Source organism: Alosa sapidissima, chromosome 7, assembly GCF_018492685.1.
Source record: "Alosa sapidissima isolate fAloSap1 chromosome 7, fAloSap1.pri, whole genome shotgun sequence".
NCBI classification, from domain to species: Eukaryota; Metazoa; Chordata; class Actinopteri; order Clupeiformes; family Clupeidae; genus Alosa; species Alosa sapidissima.
In genome coordinates, this window is record NC_055963.1 from 21,007,940 (window position 1) to 21,027,546 (window position 19,607).

Below are 19,607 nucleotides of genomic sequence, written 5' to 3' on the forward strand. Positions count from 1 at the left end.
TTACGATATAAGATAGTCTAATAATATTAAATATTAATATAATATAATATATTATATAATAATATAATAAAAGTCTAACAAAAATTGTCATTATGTTACAGTAGGTGCGTGGTTAGGTGCTGTGGTTTCATTCAAGCTGATTGGACTGCAAGTAGGCTAGCGTCTTTTTACGCACCGAGTGATTTAGGCTACAAGTTCTAAATGAATAATCTGTTAAAATAAACTGCGCCTGATATTGACAGACACAGACACACCAGCATAACCTGAATTTCCATTCCATCCTGTGCACGCAGCCAAGCCTTGTTAATGACTGTGATGAAAAGATCTGCACGTAACCTACTTGCTACATTTTAAAGGTTAGCTAGTAACCTGTCACTGTTTATCCGACACTAGAATTAGTTACCCAATTGTGCCTGTTCCCTTTGTGTTTGACTGTAATCATGTTATACATTAATTAGTGATTAAAAATGACCTTTCTGCGCTCTATACTTGTAACACGAACTGATCTGACCTGACCCGAGTATATGTGTGTGCCTGTTTGCACTCATGATTCTCTACAACTTTTTACTGCATTGCCATGAACAAAATAAAGGCAAAAAAGGTGTTTCTTTGTCGAACAAATTGGGATGCAATGTGAGCCTTGAATTGAATACCATGCAGGAATTTGCTAGGATCTCAAAACCGGATTATGAACATTTCCTTGCCATAGAGAAACACTCAATAGCGTTGGATTATAAACATGCTTTGCCACAAAAACAGAGAAAACGTGAGGTAAGTCGAGCTATATGAAGTTATTATTTTGCTGTCACTTCGTCTGTTTTATAACCCAGAAGGATGTACTTGGTATCAAATGATAGCTCTGTCTCCTCTTTCATCTGACATGCGTGGCATATCCGATGACAGGTCCGCGAGTAATTCAAACGAGAGTATGGGGTGTGCAGTTGGTTTTTGTACATGACGTTATTATTTTTCAGTCACTTTGTCTGTTTTCATAAGCCAGAAGGTAACAATGGATAGCCCTGTGTCTCCTCTTTCATCTGATATGCTTGCCATATCTATGCGTTCACGGGTTCGCGAGTAATTCAAACGAGAGTAATGGGTGCGCAGGTGAACGCAGAGACTGTAAATATGATTTAATTTCATGTTTTTTTTTTATCTTCATACGTCAACGTACAGACAAGTGCGTGGTCTCGTTGGAAAGCCCCTTCACTGTCATGCACCAGGGCTGTATATATGTAGCACATGCTACAAAACAAAAATGTGCTATGGATCATTTCCAGCTTAGCACCAGTGACCCCTAATTAGAAAGTTTTCTGGAGTGTAGCCTACAGATTAAGTGTTTGTAACTACATAACTATGCTAGAGATTTTGTGGATTGTGCTACGAAACTGTCAACCTCTGTAGCACCAGTACTATGAACAAAAAAAGTTAACATACAGCCCTGTATACGTACATTTCACTCCAGCTAGTGTGCTTGTGATGTGTCTTAAATAAACACGCCAACTCTTGATCTGAAATGATCTTACCATCTACCCCAGAGTAAGATAGGATACCCTTCTCTTCTCTATGGACGCGATAACCCAGTCTGACACCGTTAAGTTAACCCAATTTAGCATAATTCACTGGAAGTGGGCTATGTAGCTAGTCTGTAGCTAAAAGGGAGCTTCCTTAATAAGTATCTTATTCACATTTACTAGCACTGGGTTGGTACTTTTCTCAGAAACTACTGAGGGTGTGTAGCCTAGGAAACCCCAGCAGATAATGACCATCTCACAGCTGGGCCCCATCCACTGTTATGAAGATGCTATATGGGTGCTATTGGCTTCTTGCAATCATGTGGACACTCATTCTGCAATCATGTGAAAACACATTCGCCACGTACAGGAAAACTGTGTAGATGCCCAAGGTATTCTATGAATTTCATCACAGCTGTCTTGGTGCATATACAGTTTTTATGTAATATTGATTGGCTTATAATTTCATACATAGTATGAAATTATGGAAATGTCGTACATAGCCTTTGTCTCAGGAAGCTCCTAACCTGAAATGAATTGAGAGACCTTAGGGGACATCATACAAAAAAATCCTGCTTTATACAACAAAGACCTTGTTTAGATTACTGACTTAGCATATGTATTCCAAAAGCAGTGTGTGTTGAGTCATTTTTATGATTTCTCACAGCTATACCATACTGAACTGATATTTAATGTGGTTATTGAGTACATAAACTTTCTTTTCTTGTTCCTCATATTCTAGGCTGCCCAGAGAAAGCTACGACAAGCAAGCACCAATGTAAAACACTGGAATGTTCAAATGAACAGGTTAATGCATCCAATTGGACCTGGAGGTAAGCCACAAGCTTTTGCAAGCTATGCTGCATGATGCCTTTGTTGTTCTATATGAGTGGGTGTGGGATGCATTCAAATACATTTTCGTATTGAAGAATGAAATGGTTCAAGGTGTTCTTTGGGTCAAGTTATTGAAAACTGTATGTCTTCCTAAAAACAAATCACAACAGCTAACAGTACATATTTGTTGTTGTTAATGGCACGTCTTGAATTAGTGAATATAGAAATAGTAAACAACTTTATCCAAACCAAAGGTTCTCTTCACTTCACTGCAACTAGGTCATGTCATGGTACCTTGTGGTTTAGTGAGTGTTTCAGTAGCGTTGGCAGTGTCATTTGAAATAGGTTTATGCAAAACTGTAGTGAGATGTCAGTTCACAAGGATAATTTAGCAGTGCTAAGTAGGCTTACTTTTAGCTGTCCCAGTATGGTTGTGGTTATGATTCTGTCAGATAGCCCTGGGCAAGTTCCCCAAAAGTTGTTTTGTTAAATTTTGTGTCCACACTAGAAGTGCATCTGATTTTTTTTTCCTGGCCAGTTTTAAAAGGGCTGTTGATTTCTCTTTATTTTTTATTTTGTAGAATACAGAAATATACCTTTATGTTCTATTGAGAGAGATTTATGTTATCTATGAGATTTATGTTATATTTCCTGTATTTTATAATATGTGTAACAGATAGTTGAAATATGAAACTGGACAAATGTATTGTAATTGTAATGGTGAGTATGATCATAAGGAATACCTTTGTAATGTATTGATTGTAAAGTTTCACAACATCTCTGTACCTTTTTTAGAGAAGCGACCCTCTATTGGAAGCTCTTTCTCCAGCTTCAAAATACCCTCCCAGAAGGACCCAGGTCTGCGGCTGCGTGTGAAGTCGGAGGAGCCGGATGAGGAGAGTAAGGAGAACGTGGACCGCAGCTCAGGTCTCGAGGAAGAGAGACGCCTCTCCCAGTCGTTTAATGGCAGTATGAGCATGGACATACCATGAGAAGCTACATGTAGAAGTATCAACCTGCAACTACAAAGAACAGTATCCACTGTGCATCTTTTAAACTGTCTCTGTGGACTAGTTTTGGGACAGACTCGAACATGCAATGGCAGCACAATTGCACTGTTCTAATGGGAGGAGTAGAGTGCCTCAGCATGCTGTCAAATGCATCGCTATTACACTGTGAGATATGTACAGTTAAGCTTTGTTATTGTGATGTAACTATTGTTACACTCTTAAAATGAATGTGTTGAAAATAACGCAACTTGTGTTGTTTTAACAATCTCTGTGTCCAGATAGGGACCACACAAGTTTGTGTTGTTTCCTTTTTTAATTTGTTACACAAAATGTGTTGCAAATAACGCAACTTGCGTTGTTTTGTTTTTTTTAACACATCTCTGTGTCCAGATAGGGACAACACATTTGTTTTAAGAGTGTACTAATTTCAATTATTTTCTATATGAAATAAAAATCACATTCCTAGCTTGTTTAAGGATAGCAGTGGCTGTTGTTCATTGAACAACGTATAAAGTATTCACTCAAAGGCAAAACACTGAGTTATGTATTCACTGCAAATTTGAGTTGCTGGATTTCAGGGTAAAGAGGAAACTACTATCTGTCTGCTTAATAGGAAATATTACTGATTTAGCATGTTCCTGAAAACAGCTTGAAAGCAGTCCATACTTTTCACAGCACTTCTCATTCAACAAACAGGTCAGTTGTGTAGGGAAACAAACCAGCAGTGTGATGATTGACAAATGTAAAACAAATGGCAAAAATAGCAGTCAGGAGATTGCATATCCACTCTCCTATCTTGTAATATTAAAGAAAGAGAAACCAAATTCCAGCATTTGGATCCTAATCTTGATCTGGTTGATCATATAAGAGGACCAATATATGGTGACCTTCTTCCTTGTATGAAAATGGGAAATAAATTGGACTTTTTAAAAAATATGGGTAGATGGGTACATAGAAAAGGAGAGTATACATGCCCTATACATGCAGGTATACTTACATTACATTACACACTTACACACACACACACAAGGACAGACAAACAGACTTCCAGTCCACTATTTCACTCTCTAGAAGAATTGTAAGTTCATAACAGTTCTTGCCTTTCTACCTTATGTTTGTCACTTTTGGTGCTGCAACAGACAGTTAATAGGCTAGGATATAGAGAACTGTTAAGGTTCAGGGCTACTGTGGTTTCTAGTTCAACTTCCTGTTTCCGCTATCAGACAACGTGTTACATTTCAAAGGCTTACGTTCCACACCTCAGTAGAATCATCTATAAAGAATTAAACATGAAACGATGCACAGAGCAGTATAAATTCAGGGACAAACACCCACATGGTAGATTTGAGAGGAATATTGGTTTATGTATTTAGAATCCAGCAGTCAATTTAGATGACTGACACATGGGATAAGAGAGACACCCTGTGGTGAAGAAGAGGAATGGCAATAGGAACCCCACTCAAGGAGGGGTAATCGTGCATGTCAGGGTGTTCTCAACCCTGAACATGATGAATGCAAGATAATAATAATCTAACAAATTATTGTACATGCTAATCTTGAATGGTTCTTGACACATATTTTACATTTACATTTTTTCATTTAGCAGACACTTTTAATCCAAAGTGAGTTATGCCAATTATATTACGGGGATTACATTGTCACTGTAGCTCCCAAAATGTTCCACTTTTTTCCCCTGAAACAATATAATAGGCCTACAGTACATGAGATGAGATGAGTTGAGTTTAGAGAGCATGATCCTCTCCTTACCAGGCCTACAAACAATGTGCCAGCATCCACAGACCCAATGAGTTGGTACTATAGTAGCCATCACAAGGAATTGCTCAGTTCACTTCTGCAGGAATGCAATGGACATGAAAACATGTGTTGTAGGCCTAGGCTACTGCACTTTACTGCAGAAGCAGTATTTTGGACATGAGACTGCATTCAGGCTAACTGCAGTACAATTGCATTTCCTTGTCTCATAACTATAGTTAGTTTTGAAGGGATGGCATCACCATGCTGCGGTCATATCTTCTTCTTTTTCTTTTTTTTGCTTGATAGTGTAGTCAGACTGCAGACTGATAGTGTAGTCAGACTGTCACCATCTGACTATCACCATTCTTGACCTTTGGTTTGACAACTTCCAGTCCACTATTTCACTCTCTATAAGTAGAAGAATTGTAAGTTCATAACAGTTCTTGCCTTTCTACCTGATGGTTGTCACTTTTGGTGCTGCAACAGACAGTTAATAGGCTAGGATATAGAGAACTGTTAAGGTTCAGGGCTGTGTAGTCATAGTGTAGTCAGACTGCAGACTGATAGCGTAGTCAGACTGTCACCATCTGACTATCACCATTCTTGACCTTTGGTTTGACAACACAAATTACAAATGCTATTTTTGGGACTCTTTAGGGGGATTCGGAATGTGGGAAAGTGTGACCAGTAGGCTACCAACCAATCATCAAAAGACACAAAACTCTCATGGTTTCATATTCACTACGCTGTCCCAGTGGCTTGTTGGTTTGTGGATGGGGTGGGGTGGATGAGGGTTTGGGTTCCTCCAAACATACTCTATCACTAATTAGGTTAATGAAGTTTCATTTGTGCATAAAATGTAGGCCTATACATAGAATAAGTCTTATATTGTAAAGAGATACAAATTAGATATTGATATGAATTGTAGCTTCTGTCACACATTTCCAGAAAGTTCTGTGTTTGTTTTGGCACTGCCCCTTCACCAGTACATTTTGTGTTTTTATTTCAAAAATTGTTGGTGAAAACGTTGTGTTGTTATGGAAATGTAGGCTATACTGTTTGGCTTGTCATAAGTTGAATCTAAAGAAAAGATACACACACATACATAAATTATTTTCATTTTGGTTACTCAATTTCACATTCATAACCCCAAAGCAATAAGAACAGTCTGTAGCCTAGTAGATTTTGTAAGCTTTGTGACTATTGTTAATTGCATACATGATTCAGTCTTTGCATAGGTGCCAACTCTCACGCATTGGCCGTGAGACACACGCATTTGATTGGTTTCACACACTCACACGCCACACCCCCGATTTCTCACGCTGAAGTGTCAACCCGGTCGGTCAGATGCCTGAAAAATGAGTTTAGCCTATCTATAGATCTACCTGTTGAGCCACGGTTATGCTTTCAGAGACTGTGAGAGGGTTCAAGAGCACCCCCTGTCTGTGGAATTTTATAAATTTTCTCTCATTTGCGATGCTACTTCAGAAGCCGTCCCAGGCGCATTCCCCCCACATTTCCCCGGCTTCAGGTAGGCTATGCTTTGAGTATTATTGAGTATTCTTCACGCTGAAGTGTCAACCTGGTAGGTCAAATACCTGGCAGATGAGGTTCAACTAAACTAAACCTATACATATGATATCACACATCAGGTGAACGTGCGGAATCTAAGCTATTAGCGCCAAGTTGCTGTGATATATGTTTCGCGAGAAAATTAACATTGAACCGATGTGCAATTTAGGCTAATCATATTTGCATTTTGCACACAGTGCACACCCATTACTCTCGGTTTAATATTTCACTAACCCTTCACACAACACGTGGCAAACCCAATATCACAATAAACAGCAAACCTTACCGAATACGAGGATATAAAGCATGCCTTTGTGCAATAAGTGGTTCCTGAGTAATCCGGTTTTGAAACACATTTCTACATAGCCTCATTGGGGCGAAATTATAGGTCTAATGTAAACTATTTGTCAGTAGGCCTACATACATTTTTGTAAATTGCTCAGCCATAGATTATCCCACTATCATGGTTCTTATATTGTCAGGTTCCAGCCAATCCCATTACAGATAAATGAATATATTTATATTGCCATGCTTCCTAGTGACATTAATGCAAAAATATGAAGAAAATCAAATAACGAGACACAAATTTTCACATCATGCAGATATGGGTACATCCTGAAAAAGGAATAGCATGTAGGCTATAGGCTATGGCCATTACAATGACCAATATATTATCTTAAATAAACTAGCTGAATAACACAGGTGACCACTTCTGCATAATTTCATGGAGTGCTGAAATGTCAACACATTTTTTAACATTTCTGAACTGTGAAATGTAGCATATGTTTTTGTGGTTGTGAACTTATTGCAATATCACCATAACTATTCCACCTGTGTGTGCATGGTTATAATTCTGAAGTGCAAAATAGCTTAGGCTACAGCACAAATATTTCCATAAAAATAAGCAAGTTTGACCTCTGAATTTAATTTGAAAGTGCACCTGATTGATGCATTTAAAAGTTAAAATATACAAACATTTCTTAAATTCTTACAAAACACCCACCCACTTTTTAAAGTTGTTAGTTTGGACCCCCTCACTTTTGCCGTGCGAAATACCAGTGCTGTTTTCAGCATCTGTTTAGTGCTTCATTGTCATTTTCATTGGATTCACGGTTTAGTTTGATATTTAATTTACTTTTGGACTGTTTGATTATATTGTTAAATGTTGGGACTGATGGGCACTGAAATCTGGGGAGGTATTTGATGATCACTATTACGTTCCATGTAGTTGAAAGAGTGTCAGGATTTCAAACAAACCATCCGCTTTCATGCGTTCATTGAACGTCTGCGGTGCTGTAATGGAAACCTTATTGCGTAGCCAAGTAGCCTATTGAGTTATTTTTAAATTATGCATGATTTACTTTTTATTAATTTCGTAGGCTGGCTTTATTTTGTTATATAGAAGTATCTAAATAACCTGTTAAAATGTACCAGAATTCAGGAAATTGCATCTAGTCCAAAAAACATTTTCTGGGGGAGGACCCCCATACCCCCCCTCTGAAATGTCCCACCCACTTTCACAATGCCTCCGACGCCCATGGTCCTAGTAGTAGGCTAGATCCCTTTGATACCAATGTTCATTTAACTCTGGGACCCTGGCCCTGCACGGGCCTTCCGGGCCCAGACCCAGGGGCCCAAGGTGTCAGGAGGCCCTGAAGCCCAAGCCTTTGCATGGAATCATTGCCTCAATATCAACACATCAGGAAGAAGGCTATGAATCTGATGGAATTTAGTATTGGCCATCCCCAAAATGCTAGCCTGACGAGCCAGACCCACATTAAAATGTAGGGTCTGGGCAAACACCGTTCGCAGTGCTCAGTACGAGGGGCGGGATAATCGGTTGTCTTTCAAATTCCCTCTGCACGCAATAGGACAGCACTGAGTCCCATGCGTTTTCCCACCAGCGGAGCTAGTTGGCTAGTTCAAACTTTTGCCATCTCAAAACAAGCTTAACTCGTGTCACACTGTTGGCCAACAGCAATGTCCATCTTCTTTGTTTTCAAGTAGCAGGGAATTCAAGCCAAACCGTTGCAACTCTGCCATCAATCATTATGTTATGCCCCCCTAACGACTCTTTACTGTACGGTATAATGCTGAATGAGCCAAACAAACATTTCCGCAGCAAAATTTTGGTTGGCCCCACCAAATCTCACTCCAAGGTTTTTTGAAAAGTTGGCAGCCCTGCTTTGTACGATGACATTTTATATGTTACTATTTCGATTTTGTATTATGTGTGTTAATGTACCAAGGTATTTCCATAATAATAGTTTTTTTTTAAAACTACGCTGACAGTGAAAGAAAGGCTGCCCCAGAAAAAAGAAAGCAGAAAGGTGGGCAGGGTCCTTTACTGTCTATGGCAGGGTCACACCGGGTTCTGGTCACACTAACTTACCCGGATGTAAAAGGCAGACATTCTTTGAAGTCTCGCGATATTTGTGTCCTAGAGAACCCACTATCCTTGCGCTCAGTGGAAGGACACGGCGAGGCCGAAGATTGTACGAGGTGTTCGGTGCAGAGGAGATTTAGGCCTGGACACTTGACATTTCTCAATATAAACATGTTGTCGAGACTGGTGTTCGCTTCAGGTTAGTATATACATAAGATTGGTTTACTTAAAATCTAATTTCATAGCTTCTCAACTTGCACCATAGAAGGTCTAATAACGTCAGTTAACGTAAATCTGCATCTGAAGGGTAACCATTAACGTAACGTTAATGTTACCAACATGGCCCAGCACAGAAGTAATGTTTACAACTATTGGTGGTTCAATTTCATATTTCTTGGTAGAATCAAGAAAACGAGAAAATAGTAGTTGTTACCCATTGCTACAGAAATGACCCTATGCAGTTTGGCCGACGCTTATGTACGCTGGCATTTGCTAACTAGTGCCCATGTAAGCTAACGTTAGCTAGTTAGCTCGAAGTCTACGAGCTATGTTAGCCTCTTAGCTTTGTGCCCTTGCAACGGCGACAAGTTTGACTGTTACAGCTGCTAGCACTTAAAATAAATGGCCAGGTCTTTAACGTTACTCCAACGTGTCTGATCGCTAACGTTATTCTCTGACAGAAACATAGCAGAGGCATAACAGTTGGTGCCATACACTTTGTCACTATCTCTGCAAACTGTCGAGCATTTGCCGAGAAATAAGCCTGACGTCCCAAAGCTAACGTTAAAGTACACTGTGTAACGTTAGCCTAATGTTACCTGTTATGAGACAAATTTTCTTGACATGCTACTCTCTGTTGGTGACAGTCACTGCTTGCAGAAGTGCCCTGTCCAGTAGGTAGAAAATGCAATGTGAATTTAGGTGGTTATATGTTATATGAGTAGAGCTGGAGAACATTCAGTACATTGTAGTAATATCAGTGTGCTCAACGTCGTTCATTCACTGGCAGTTGTGTTGCTTCCTGAGCTTGTTTAACCTCTGCCTGAAGTTGAATGCCATCCCCAGATATCAAGAAAGGTTGTTTATTGCATGTAATAGTTATGCATACAATTGCCATTATTTCCCAGTGTAACATTGCTCGTGCTCTCCTTTTCAGCCCCTGTGCTTAAGAACAGTGGTTCCTTTGGAGCCTGGTAAGAGAACAAATATTAATTGTATACATCTTAATTTATTTCAGCCAAGTGGAACTTTCAGAGTATAACCCCCCCCCCCTTCCCCTCCCCCTCTATTAAGTTGATGATGTTACAGCTTTTTTGATGTTCATGTCACATTGTAATTGTGAGATTTTGGTTCCTCCAGTGTGGTCCAGGCATCTCGTTCCCTCCATACATCCCATCAGAACAAGGCTCCAGTACCTCCACTGCCAGAGAAAGGGGGCCAGACCCGCCATGGAATCATCCCAGAAGAGCTTTTCACACTGCTGTACCCCAAGACTGGGGTGACAGGTCAGTTAAAGGGTGGCAAGTGGCTAAAAGTTAGACTCGGAGAGGTGACTTACATTCAACTGATAACAAGAATTTATGTTGCTACAGTAGACTCATGATAATGTCATGATGTCTAAGTCAGTGAAGGATTTATCATTCCCCACTTCTGTCTGCTTTTGACCATGAGTATGTTCAAAGTATTTGTGCACCGGGTTTGACAACAGACCCTTGGTCTGGATGGTTAATGCTAAAAATGTGCTGCAGCCTTAATGTGTTAATCTGGTTGTCTGTAGGTCCCTACATGCTGGGCACTGGCCTTCTGCTTTACATGCTCTCCAAGGAAATCTACATCATCAACCATGAGACGTTTGCTGCTGCCTGCATGGGTATAGTCATCGTTTATGGAATCAAAAAGTTTGGCCCTGATGTTGCAGCCTTCGCTGACAAACTGAATGAGGTCAGAACCTGAAGATCCATTTCTTTAGATGTCTTTGTATGTTGCCACCCCTAAGTTAAAAAAAAAAAAAAAAAAAACTTGTCTAAAAATAAGTAGTTGGTTAATGGTTGCACATGGACTGGAGTATTACATTTTACATACTTACTGTGTACATTCTGTCATGTTTTCTGTAAAAAACAAATTGATTGCCCTCTCTGCAGCGTGCCCTCTGCGTCTGTTCGTCATTAAGCGTCTTAAAATTTACTGAACAATGAAGACATTTTTGTTTTCATTCATGTGTTAAGACCTGGTCAATCAAGATGGAATAAGATTTTTGTCAGCTGCCCCTGACATTGCATAGAGTTTTTTTTTTTTTTTTTTTCTTTCATGCAAATGGTCATTGAGGAAATGTGTAGAATCATGAATGGATCATGTGATAAGAGTGGTCATCTATAGTATAGCTTTGCAACTACATTCTAAATGTTCTCTCAAGGTTGACTCTTTTAGGTCGTCACTGGCCAGTGATGTGTTGGGGCACATTCATCTAATTAAAAGGTGTGAAATAGATGAAACTCACACTTGAATTTCGTGTCTGTGTTTGTGTAATCAGGAGAAAGTGGCTAAGGCACAAGAGGTGAAGAACATTGCTGTGGCCAGCCTGACCCAAGCCATCGAGGACGAGAAGAAGGAGCAGTGGAGAGTGGAGGGGCGACAGATGCTCTTCGACGCCAAAAGGGTAAAGGCTTACACACACGGCCAACGACACGACAGTGATTTATGGCAGGCGACTGGCAAAATTGAATTTAATCTATTGAAGTGAATGGGGAAACACACACAGCAAGTGGAATGACGGGGCAGCCGTCACATTGCTCTAATCGGCCCCTTTCTATTTTTCAGGGCGATTTTGATTTGTCATAATAGAAAACAGCTGTCTGGTCAGTGTATCTCTTCTGAATCAATGGGTGATCACATCGCCAGTAGTGTGTGTAGTAAAGCGATTAACAGAATTCCACCGTTGCATTTGACTGTCGCATCGACAGTCAAACGCAAGTGAAACAGAATATCTTGGAAAATGATTGCCGTGATGGGGCAATTCTTAAAATGACCTTGAAATGATCATGGTTGAAAGGATCATTACATGTGTTGCAGTTGCATATTACTCCTATCAGTGTTCTCAAATTCTGAGGTTGGGCCTGTTCTTCGGTTTCTATTTTTGTTAAGTGCTGTGGAAGTACTAGAATGTTGATTCTTGAAAGGTGTCATGTTTGAAATGGCAGAACACAGAAAAAAAATTAGAGGGGAAACACTGGCTATGCACTAAAGTGGTGAGTGTGCCTAAATTCTTGGGCAGACTTAAGGAGGCTAAAATTACCACCTGTATCTCTTCCATAGAACAATGTCGCAATGCTGCTCGAGACCAACTACAGAGAGCGTGTCCACATGGTCACCCATGAGGTGAAGAAGCGCATGGACTACCAGATCGAGCTGCAGAAACTGCACCGCCGCATGGAGCAGGAGCACATGGTGAACTGGGTGGAGAAGAATGTCGTCTCGAGCATCACCCCACAGCAGGCAAGACTGTCTCAAACACTCTCCCAGGGCATGGCTTTCTATGTGCTAACAAGATACTGTAGATATTGCTTTATAATTATATCAACCAAGCTTGAAGGGATACTGCAATTCTCATTTGAACCCTCTAGAGGTCTCTCTTGTGCCGTTGAAATGGTTCCATTTGAGGAAACATGGCGGAACAGTACAGATGAAATGAGGAAGTAGACAAAGTGTTTTGTCTGTGTGGGCTTGGCCTGTCTCACTGATTCTGTGTTTGCTGTTTCTCTCTTGCAGGAGAAGGAAAGCATTGCCAAGTGCATTTCAGATCTCAAAATGCTGGCTAAAGTGACTCAGTCCAGGGCTACTGTCTAAGTGTCTTCGTGGAAGGCTCCCTCCCCCACAAACCCCAAAAATTGTCATTATTAATAAACTATTTCCTCTTAATAAAGGTCTGACTTGTCATCAAATCCATGTACATAAATGGTAGATATTAAATAATAAAACAATTGGTTGTTCACTTGTAGTGTAGTTTGGTGTATTTGTAGTGTTTGGAGTATTTGTGGTGTTATTGGGTTTTGATATGAAAACACACATTTTCTAATATCACAGATTAATGGAGAATTGGGCATTGTTTGTTCAATCAACAACAAGGTTTTCTTCACAATGATGTATGTCAAGAGAGAAAGAAATTATTACATTAAAGCCTGACTCACCTGTCTTTCCACATTTAATCTTAAACAGGAAAAGGTGTCCCAATCAGTAGCCCAACTATCAATATCTATGGGGCTAATCTAACACAAATAATCAGGGAGGGAAATGGGGCTTACTGTGATTTCGCAAGAAGCTCACAAGCTGAAGACTCATTTCACTCTTATCTTGTAGGCCGCACACAGAAACCCTCCAGTTTGAACTTCCTTATAGTTATGAGAAGATCCATACGAATATTAAAAAATAATGATTGGAAATAACTGCAATCATGCTCACAAAATATAATATCCATACAATTATTCTTATTTATAACGAAACCAACAATATGATTCATTGTGATTGTACATAATGGCAGTGTTAGGAACAATTAGTTCATAATAAATAATGAAGATATTTATAAGAGTAGATGTACCGCATAGCGGTACAAAATATGACCGCCGCTCAGTCCTGTACATCCATTCCGGGAAAATAAATCATATTAATGAATTTGTCTCCATCTTCTACTCCATCCCCCACTCTTGAAACTTTTGTGTATGCTTGTTTGGAATGTGTGTTTGCGGGCCGCACACAAAGTAGCCTACTGGTGCTGAAAAGGTGAATAGATTGTAGAATAGCCAAAGAAGATCGATGTAGCATTGTTATAAAACCTTTAAAATCTCTAAACAATCACAAGTAGGGCAGTTCATCACAGTTCATCCATTGCAACTGGATTGATGAAAGGTCACTTACACCTGTAAGCTACATTGTATTTGGGAAAAGCAAAAGGTGTCAGCATAATGTTATTTTTTTTTTTTTTTATGTATTTATAAACAAAAACATCTCTGTCAGTTCCATGCCGTTTTCAACAGCTATCAAAAACAAAGGTCATTTTTGGATGGATGGATTTTTTTGTGAATGTTTCTTCTTCTACATAAGATTTTAGTCATCTTTAGTTCATGTAATACTTTATTGTCAATGCACAAATTAAGTAACAGTAGTCTGAAACGTTATTGTTAATGCACAAATTAAGTAACAGTAGTCTGAAACGAAATGCTGTTTTACATCTAACCAGTGGTGCAAATAACTGACATGTCCAAATGGGCCTTGATGAAATGCGTCGCTAGACTGTTCATACACATTTTAACGGGCCAAAGTTGAAGAGCTTTTGTCCGTTATTGTTCGTGCAAATATAGGCTGATTCATGTTCCCTTGCATTGTGTAACTGAGGTCCATGGCTAGTCTGGCTTTCATCAGACCAAGCTCAATCTTTTAAGAAATCAAAAAATAAATAGCGGGCAGATCAGGCTGGGTTCACCCAGCCTAGTCATAGGCACCCGATATTGTTTAATTTTCCGATTGAGATATCCACGCTCTGGCTATTCTAAATGCAAAAATGCATCAGGGAGTTATGACAAAACTAACTAACTATCCTAATAGAAAGCTGTTAGCTTCCCTAAGCTACAGGTAGGCTTATAAGGTAGGCCTATTTACAACATAAATTGTCAATAGGCTATGCTGGCGACACAAATAAAATCTCCTTTGGAAACAAATGGCTTACGCCTTACAGTATCAAGCGGACTTAAACTGCCATATCGTGGCGAAAAGTTGTAATAAAATTCACGCAGCTCAATGAGTCAAGGAAAGCGCGAATGAAGTAGCCACTTCTAAATGGCTTAAGTAGCTTAAGGTGTGTTGCTAAAGCAGCCATAATGAAATGAAGGTGTCATTGTTTGGATACTTCACACACACGTGCTTTTTAATTTCACAGACTACAACTACCAAGAATCAAAGCACATCGATTCCCCTCTCACACCCTGCACGCACTTAAAACAAAATAAACAGGCGTCTCAGTCTCACGCATGTATAGGCAAAACTGTATCAGACCGGTGTAGCGTTGGTAAATCTTCCATTGCACAGAATGATTTTTGTAGCACGTGCAACAAATGACAAGTCGAAAGATACAATTACAGTGCTGCAATCAATTTGCTTGGTATAACCGCATTTATAGTTTTCTACAATCAATCAAATTGGCCTCCATCACTCAATCAACGCTAACATTACCTAGGTCCTATATTGATATTATAAGATTAACGTACCTGCAGTAAAAAACAAGCATGTCCGATAAACATCGTCAGATTTATTTCGGCTTCAAGAAGAAATGGGAATTACATTTCATGTGTACGTCCTATCCTTAGGGACCGTTCGTTATTTATAAACGGGGTCACCGGAGGAAAATAGGGGAGGGTCATGTCTTTTTATTCTTTGTTAAGGGGAGGGTCACCTAACTTTTTTTTGTCTAGGAGGGAGGGTCACCCATCTTTTGTATTAATGAAAACAGCAAAAAATCAAAGTGGCTTGTTTGATTGTTGATTTCTGTCGCCATATAACGTTCTCTTTCGTTCCATAGCTCTGTCAACATTGAACAATGAAAACCTGCCACCACCACCGGGAACGGGAAAAAATGTAAAAGACAGCCAAAACAGAAAGGTTGTACCTAATGAACCCAAAGCTGATATTATGCCATCTTTCACATTATTTCCATTTCAATTTGGTCTCTGCATTTATCCCAATCCGTGAATTAGTGAAACACACTCAGCACACAGTGAACACACAGTGAGGTGAAGCACACACTAATCCCAGCAGTGAGGGGTTAGGTGCCTTGCTCAAGGGCACTTCAGCCGTGCCTACTGGTCGGGGTTCGAAACGGCAACCCAAAATATGTGTGTAAGCTTATGTTGCAGTTCCGACCTGCTTTTTTGTATCGTTAAAATCACCATGTATCACTTGCACTGGAACACGCTTCTGCTTCTCACAGACACACCTCTGTGGGGTGCAAGTGTAGTGGCACAACTTCATGTCAGAGAAAATTTGGCTTTCCACCAAGTGTAGACTAACAATGGTAATTGCGTTAGGGAAGAAAGTCAGTTGCGGAGAATGTAAGATACAGGCCCTAATCTGTACACTGTATGATGAATTATATGATATGCTTGTTATTTGTGTTCTGTATGTATGTTAACATTTTGATTAACATACTACTATTTGCTTATGCCAAACAGTTTCTAGAAAAGGAAGTGAAGACCAAGAGTGCCCCCACAACAGCCCTATGTACAAGCACCAGTACAGAAGAGTACTAAAAAAGAGAAAGACAAAGGTTATTTCCATACACAAAATTGCAAATAAAACAATGGATGATGTAACAGTAGTTTTTGATCACTTTTAAAAATGTATAATGGCACTGCGGAATAATTTAAATCAGTGATCAGTATCCAGTGTTGGGAAGAATACTTTTAAAAATGTAATCAGTTACAGAATACATGCCCTAAAATGTAATTTGTAACGTATTACGTATTACTCCATCTAAGTACCGTATTCTAAAAACTTGGATTACATAAGCGCTGTTTTACATTTTATCAAGTGTGAATCAAGCTGCTATTTCAGTTTGTAAGACCCACAGGCGATGTCAGCAAAAAACCCACAACTTAACTTTATAAGATAAACTGAAACATTATACATTTTGTTAATGCACAAGATCATCTCACAGAAATATTAAAATTTCAGTTCAAAAAGTCCAGAAATTCATATGAGAAGAATTCTAAAAGTAACACCTTAAAATTGCCAAAGTAACTGTATTCTGAATACCACTCATTGAAAATGTAACTGTAACTAAATACAGTTTCTCATATTTTGTATTCTGAATACGTAATCCCGAATACATGTATTCAGTTACTTCCAAACACTGTATTGTCAGTATCAGTAATCGTACCAGATATTGCGTTTGTTCATCTTTGTGTTTATGTTCAAAATCCCGAACAAGACACGCCAGAGATAACTCACCACTATATTGTATATAAATATAATATAAAGTATTCTCTGAAAAATATTCACGGCATGTTTTAGTATTGTATTGTTTAGTATTTAGCAAGACACTCATTTTCTATGTCTTTGTTTGCCTGCCACAGGGGAAGATGGAGATCCTAATAGATTGGTTGCCTTGCAAAATGTGGTGAGTTGGTTATCTTTTACACCAGATACTCACAATTATCCACAAAGGGTGTTGATAATGTAACTTTTGTCAATTCAGAATGTCAGGGCCCAGTTTTTTTTATTTCCATACTGTGGAGTATTCAGATATTTTATTAGTTGTAACAATATTTTGACATTGGTTAATCTAAACATCCCTCCACTAGAATACCTAACCTAATGTAAATACAGGTTACAGTCTTTTTCACAAACCATCTTCCCCCTTTTTTCTCAGCGGGAAAACCTGGCAGCCAACCTGGGAGCCTGCAAGATAAAGATCCACCCACACACACACACACACACACACACTCACTCACTCACTCACTCACTCACTCAACAGTCAACAAATGTTTTAGCTGAGTGTTGTTCTTTTGTATTTTTTTTTATATAATATAAGTTAATAAAGACTACTGCTGAAATAACATCAAAATGTTGAACCTTTATCCTTGAACCTATCGTAGCATCAGTATTGTTAAAGCTGAATTGTTTGCAGGGGAGGGGTGTTGGCACAAAGAGATTTTAACACACTTTATTGCATCTCAAACAAGATCCACACCTGGTAAGTTAACATAATAAAATATTGACAAATCAACCCATATTTTGCCTGGATGACATTAGTTATCCCGCAACTCTAGACAAATGTAAAGCTTTGACCATTGTGTAAATGATGCACATGCCTTTCCAACTATTGTCCATTATTCAAATTATTACTGGATACTGTACCAGGTTTTGATCTATGAAGTCAATATTACTCTGAAGTACTAGGTCCTTACTACCTCCTGCTCCCATTCAAACAGTTGCCATATTGAATAGGAAGTATCACACATGTTTTACCACCCTGTTTTCTCAACAAAGAATCACTGTGTTTTAGCTTGTCTCCCACTACTTCTTGTATTGCAGTTGTTAGGACAAACTGGCAGAAGAACTTTTATTCACTAAACATTTAAAAGTGCCACACTGAGTAATTACTGCTTTTGATATTTGTTTTAAGTCATTGTTGCTATTGTGCTATTGTAGTATACTTGCTGTTGTTTTTGACTGTGGTCTAGAAGGTCCAGGTGCCTTGTGGCATGGGAGCTCCTGTTACTTCTTACATCAGTAAGTGCATCGATGATGTGACACGCACAAAGACCCGGCTAACTGGAAGACATGACAGGAGATGTCCATAGGCTGCCGAGGAACAGAGACAACGCCTTCAGAGCCAAGGATGAAACTGATCTGAGAACAACGACAGCCAAACTTTCCCGTAGCATCAGTAAAGCATCAGTAAAGCAAAACAGGAATACACACAAAAGATAACCTGCCATTTCAAAGACAGCAGAGACACATAGAGCATGCACACAAAGTTTTGGATGCACACAAGTTCATGGATCAAACCAAGCACCTCATAACATCTATATTGTGCTTTTATCTGATATATGCAAGTGTTTTGATATTAAATAAAAATGATTTGCATGACATCACCCTACTGGTCAGTTTTGATCTACGCGACAGCCCTGCAAAGTACCATCCACACAGCTATTTGGCTGACAGTTTTGGATGCACACAAGTTCATGGATCAAACCAAGCACCTCATAACATCTATATTGTGCTTTTATCTGATATATGCAAGTGTTTTGATATGAAATAAACATGATTTGCATGACATCACCCTACTGGTCAGTTTTGACCTACGCGACAGCCCTGCAAAGTACCATCCACACAGCTATTTGGCTGACAGTTTTGGATGCACACAAGTTCATGGATCAAACCAAGCACCTCATAACATCTATATTGTGCTTTTATCTGATATATGCAAGTGTTTTGATATTAAATAAAAATGATTTGCATGACATCACCCTACTGGTCAGTTTTGACCTACGCGACAGCCCTGCAAAGTACCATCCACACAGCTATTTGGCTGACAGTTTTGGATGCACACAAGTTCATGGATCAAACCAAGCACCTCATAACATCTATATTGTGCTTTTATCTGATATATGCAAGTGTTTTGATATGAAATAAACATGATTTGCATGACATCACCCTACTGGTCAGTTTTGACCTACGCGACAGCCCTGCAAAGTACCATCCACACAGCTATTTGGCTGACAGTTTTGGATGCACACAAGTTCATGGATCAAACCAAGCACCTCATAACATCTATATTGTGCTTTTATCTGATATATGTAAGTGTTTTGATATGAAATAAACCTGATTTGCATGACATCACCCTACTGGTCAGTTTTGACCTATGCGACAGCCCTGCAAAGTACCATCCACACAGCTATTCGGCTGCATTTTCTGACATATTTGGATGCACACAAGTTCATGGATCAAACCAAGTTGGGTTGATGATGCCATCCCAAACACTCAAAA

At 39.2% G+C, this 19,607-nt stretch overlaps 2 protein-coding genes and 1 long non-coding RNA gene across 4 annotated transcripts in view; all 3 read left to right on the forward strand.

The window, feature by feature from the left end:
* Positions 1-3,643, forward strand: part of def6a (DEF6 guanine nucleotide exchange factor a) — a 15,027-nt gene extending 11,384 nt beyond the window's left edge. Inside the window, exons 10-11 of the mRNA XM_042098849.1 lie at positions 2,257-2,347; positions 3,144-3,643. Coding sequence (XP_041954783.1) covers positions 2,257-2,347; positions 3,144-3,340 — 288 coding nt within the window. The 3' untranslated portion in view covers positions 3,341-3,643. The remainder of the gene's footprint in view (positions 1-2,256; positions 2,348-3,143) is intronic.
* Positions 3,644-9,115: 5,472 nt separating this feature from the next.
* On the forward strand, positions 9,116-13,059 carry atp5pb (ATP synthase peripheral stalk-membrane subunit b). The gene is made up of 7 exons (XM_042099191.1): positions 9,116-9,270; positions 10,228-10,264; positions 10,431-10,576; positions 10,849-11,012; positions 11,602-11,727; positions 12,384-12,563; positions 12,837-13,059. Exons 1-7 carry the CDS (start codon positions 9,243-9,245, stop codon positions 12,912-12,914), a joined length of 759 nt encoding a protein of 252 aa, XP_041955125.1. The 5' UTR covers positions 9,116-9,242; the 3' UTR covers positions 12,915-13,059.
* A 3,010-nt stretch (positions 13,060-16,069) lies between these two features.
* On the forward strand, positions 16,070-17,656 carry LOC121713508. Of its 2 annotated transcripts, none has more exons than XR_006032839.1 (4): positions 16,070-16,128; positions 16,286-16,380; positions 17,189-17,232; positions 17,485-17,656. It is a non-coding gene; the product is annotated as an uncharacterized LOC121713508 (long non-coding RNA). The 2 variants fall into 2 exon arrangements; XR_006032838.1 differs by having other exon boundaries at positions 16,079-16,165.
* The last annotated feature ends 1,951 nt before the right edge of the window (positions 17,657-19,607 follow it).

Excerpts from the sequence above, each read along its gene's own strand:
- atp5pb (XM_042099191.1), top strand. The coding sequence starts at position 9,243 with ATGTTGTCGAGACTGGTGTTCGCTTCAG. Across the intron at positions 10,265-10,430 it reads AGTGGTTCCTTTGGAGCCTG|TGTGGTCCAGGCATCTCGTT; the intron begins GTAAGAGAACAA and ends TGGTTCCTCCAG. Across the intron at positions 11,013-11,601 it reads TCGCTGACAAACTGAATGAG|GAGAAAGTGGCTAAGGCACA; the intron begins GTCAGAACCTGA and ends TTGTGTAATCAG.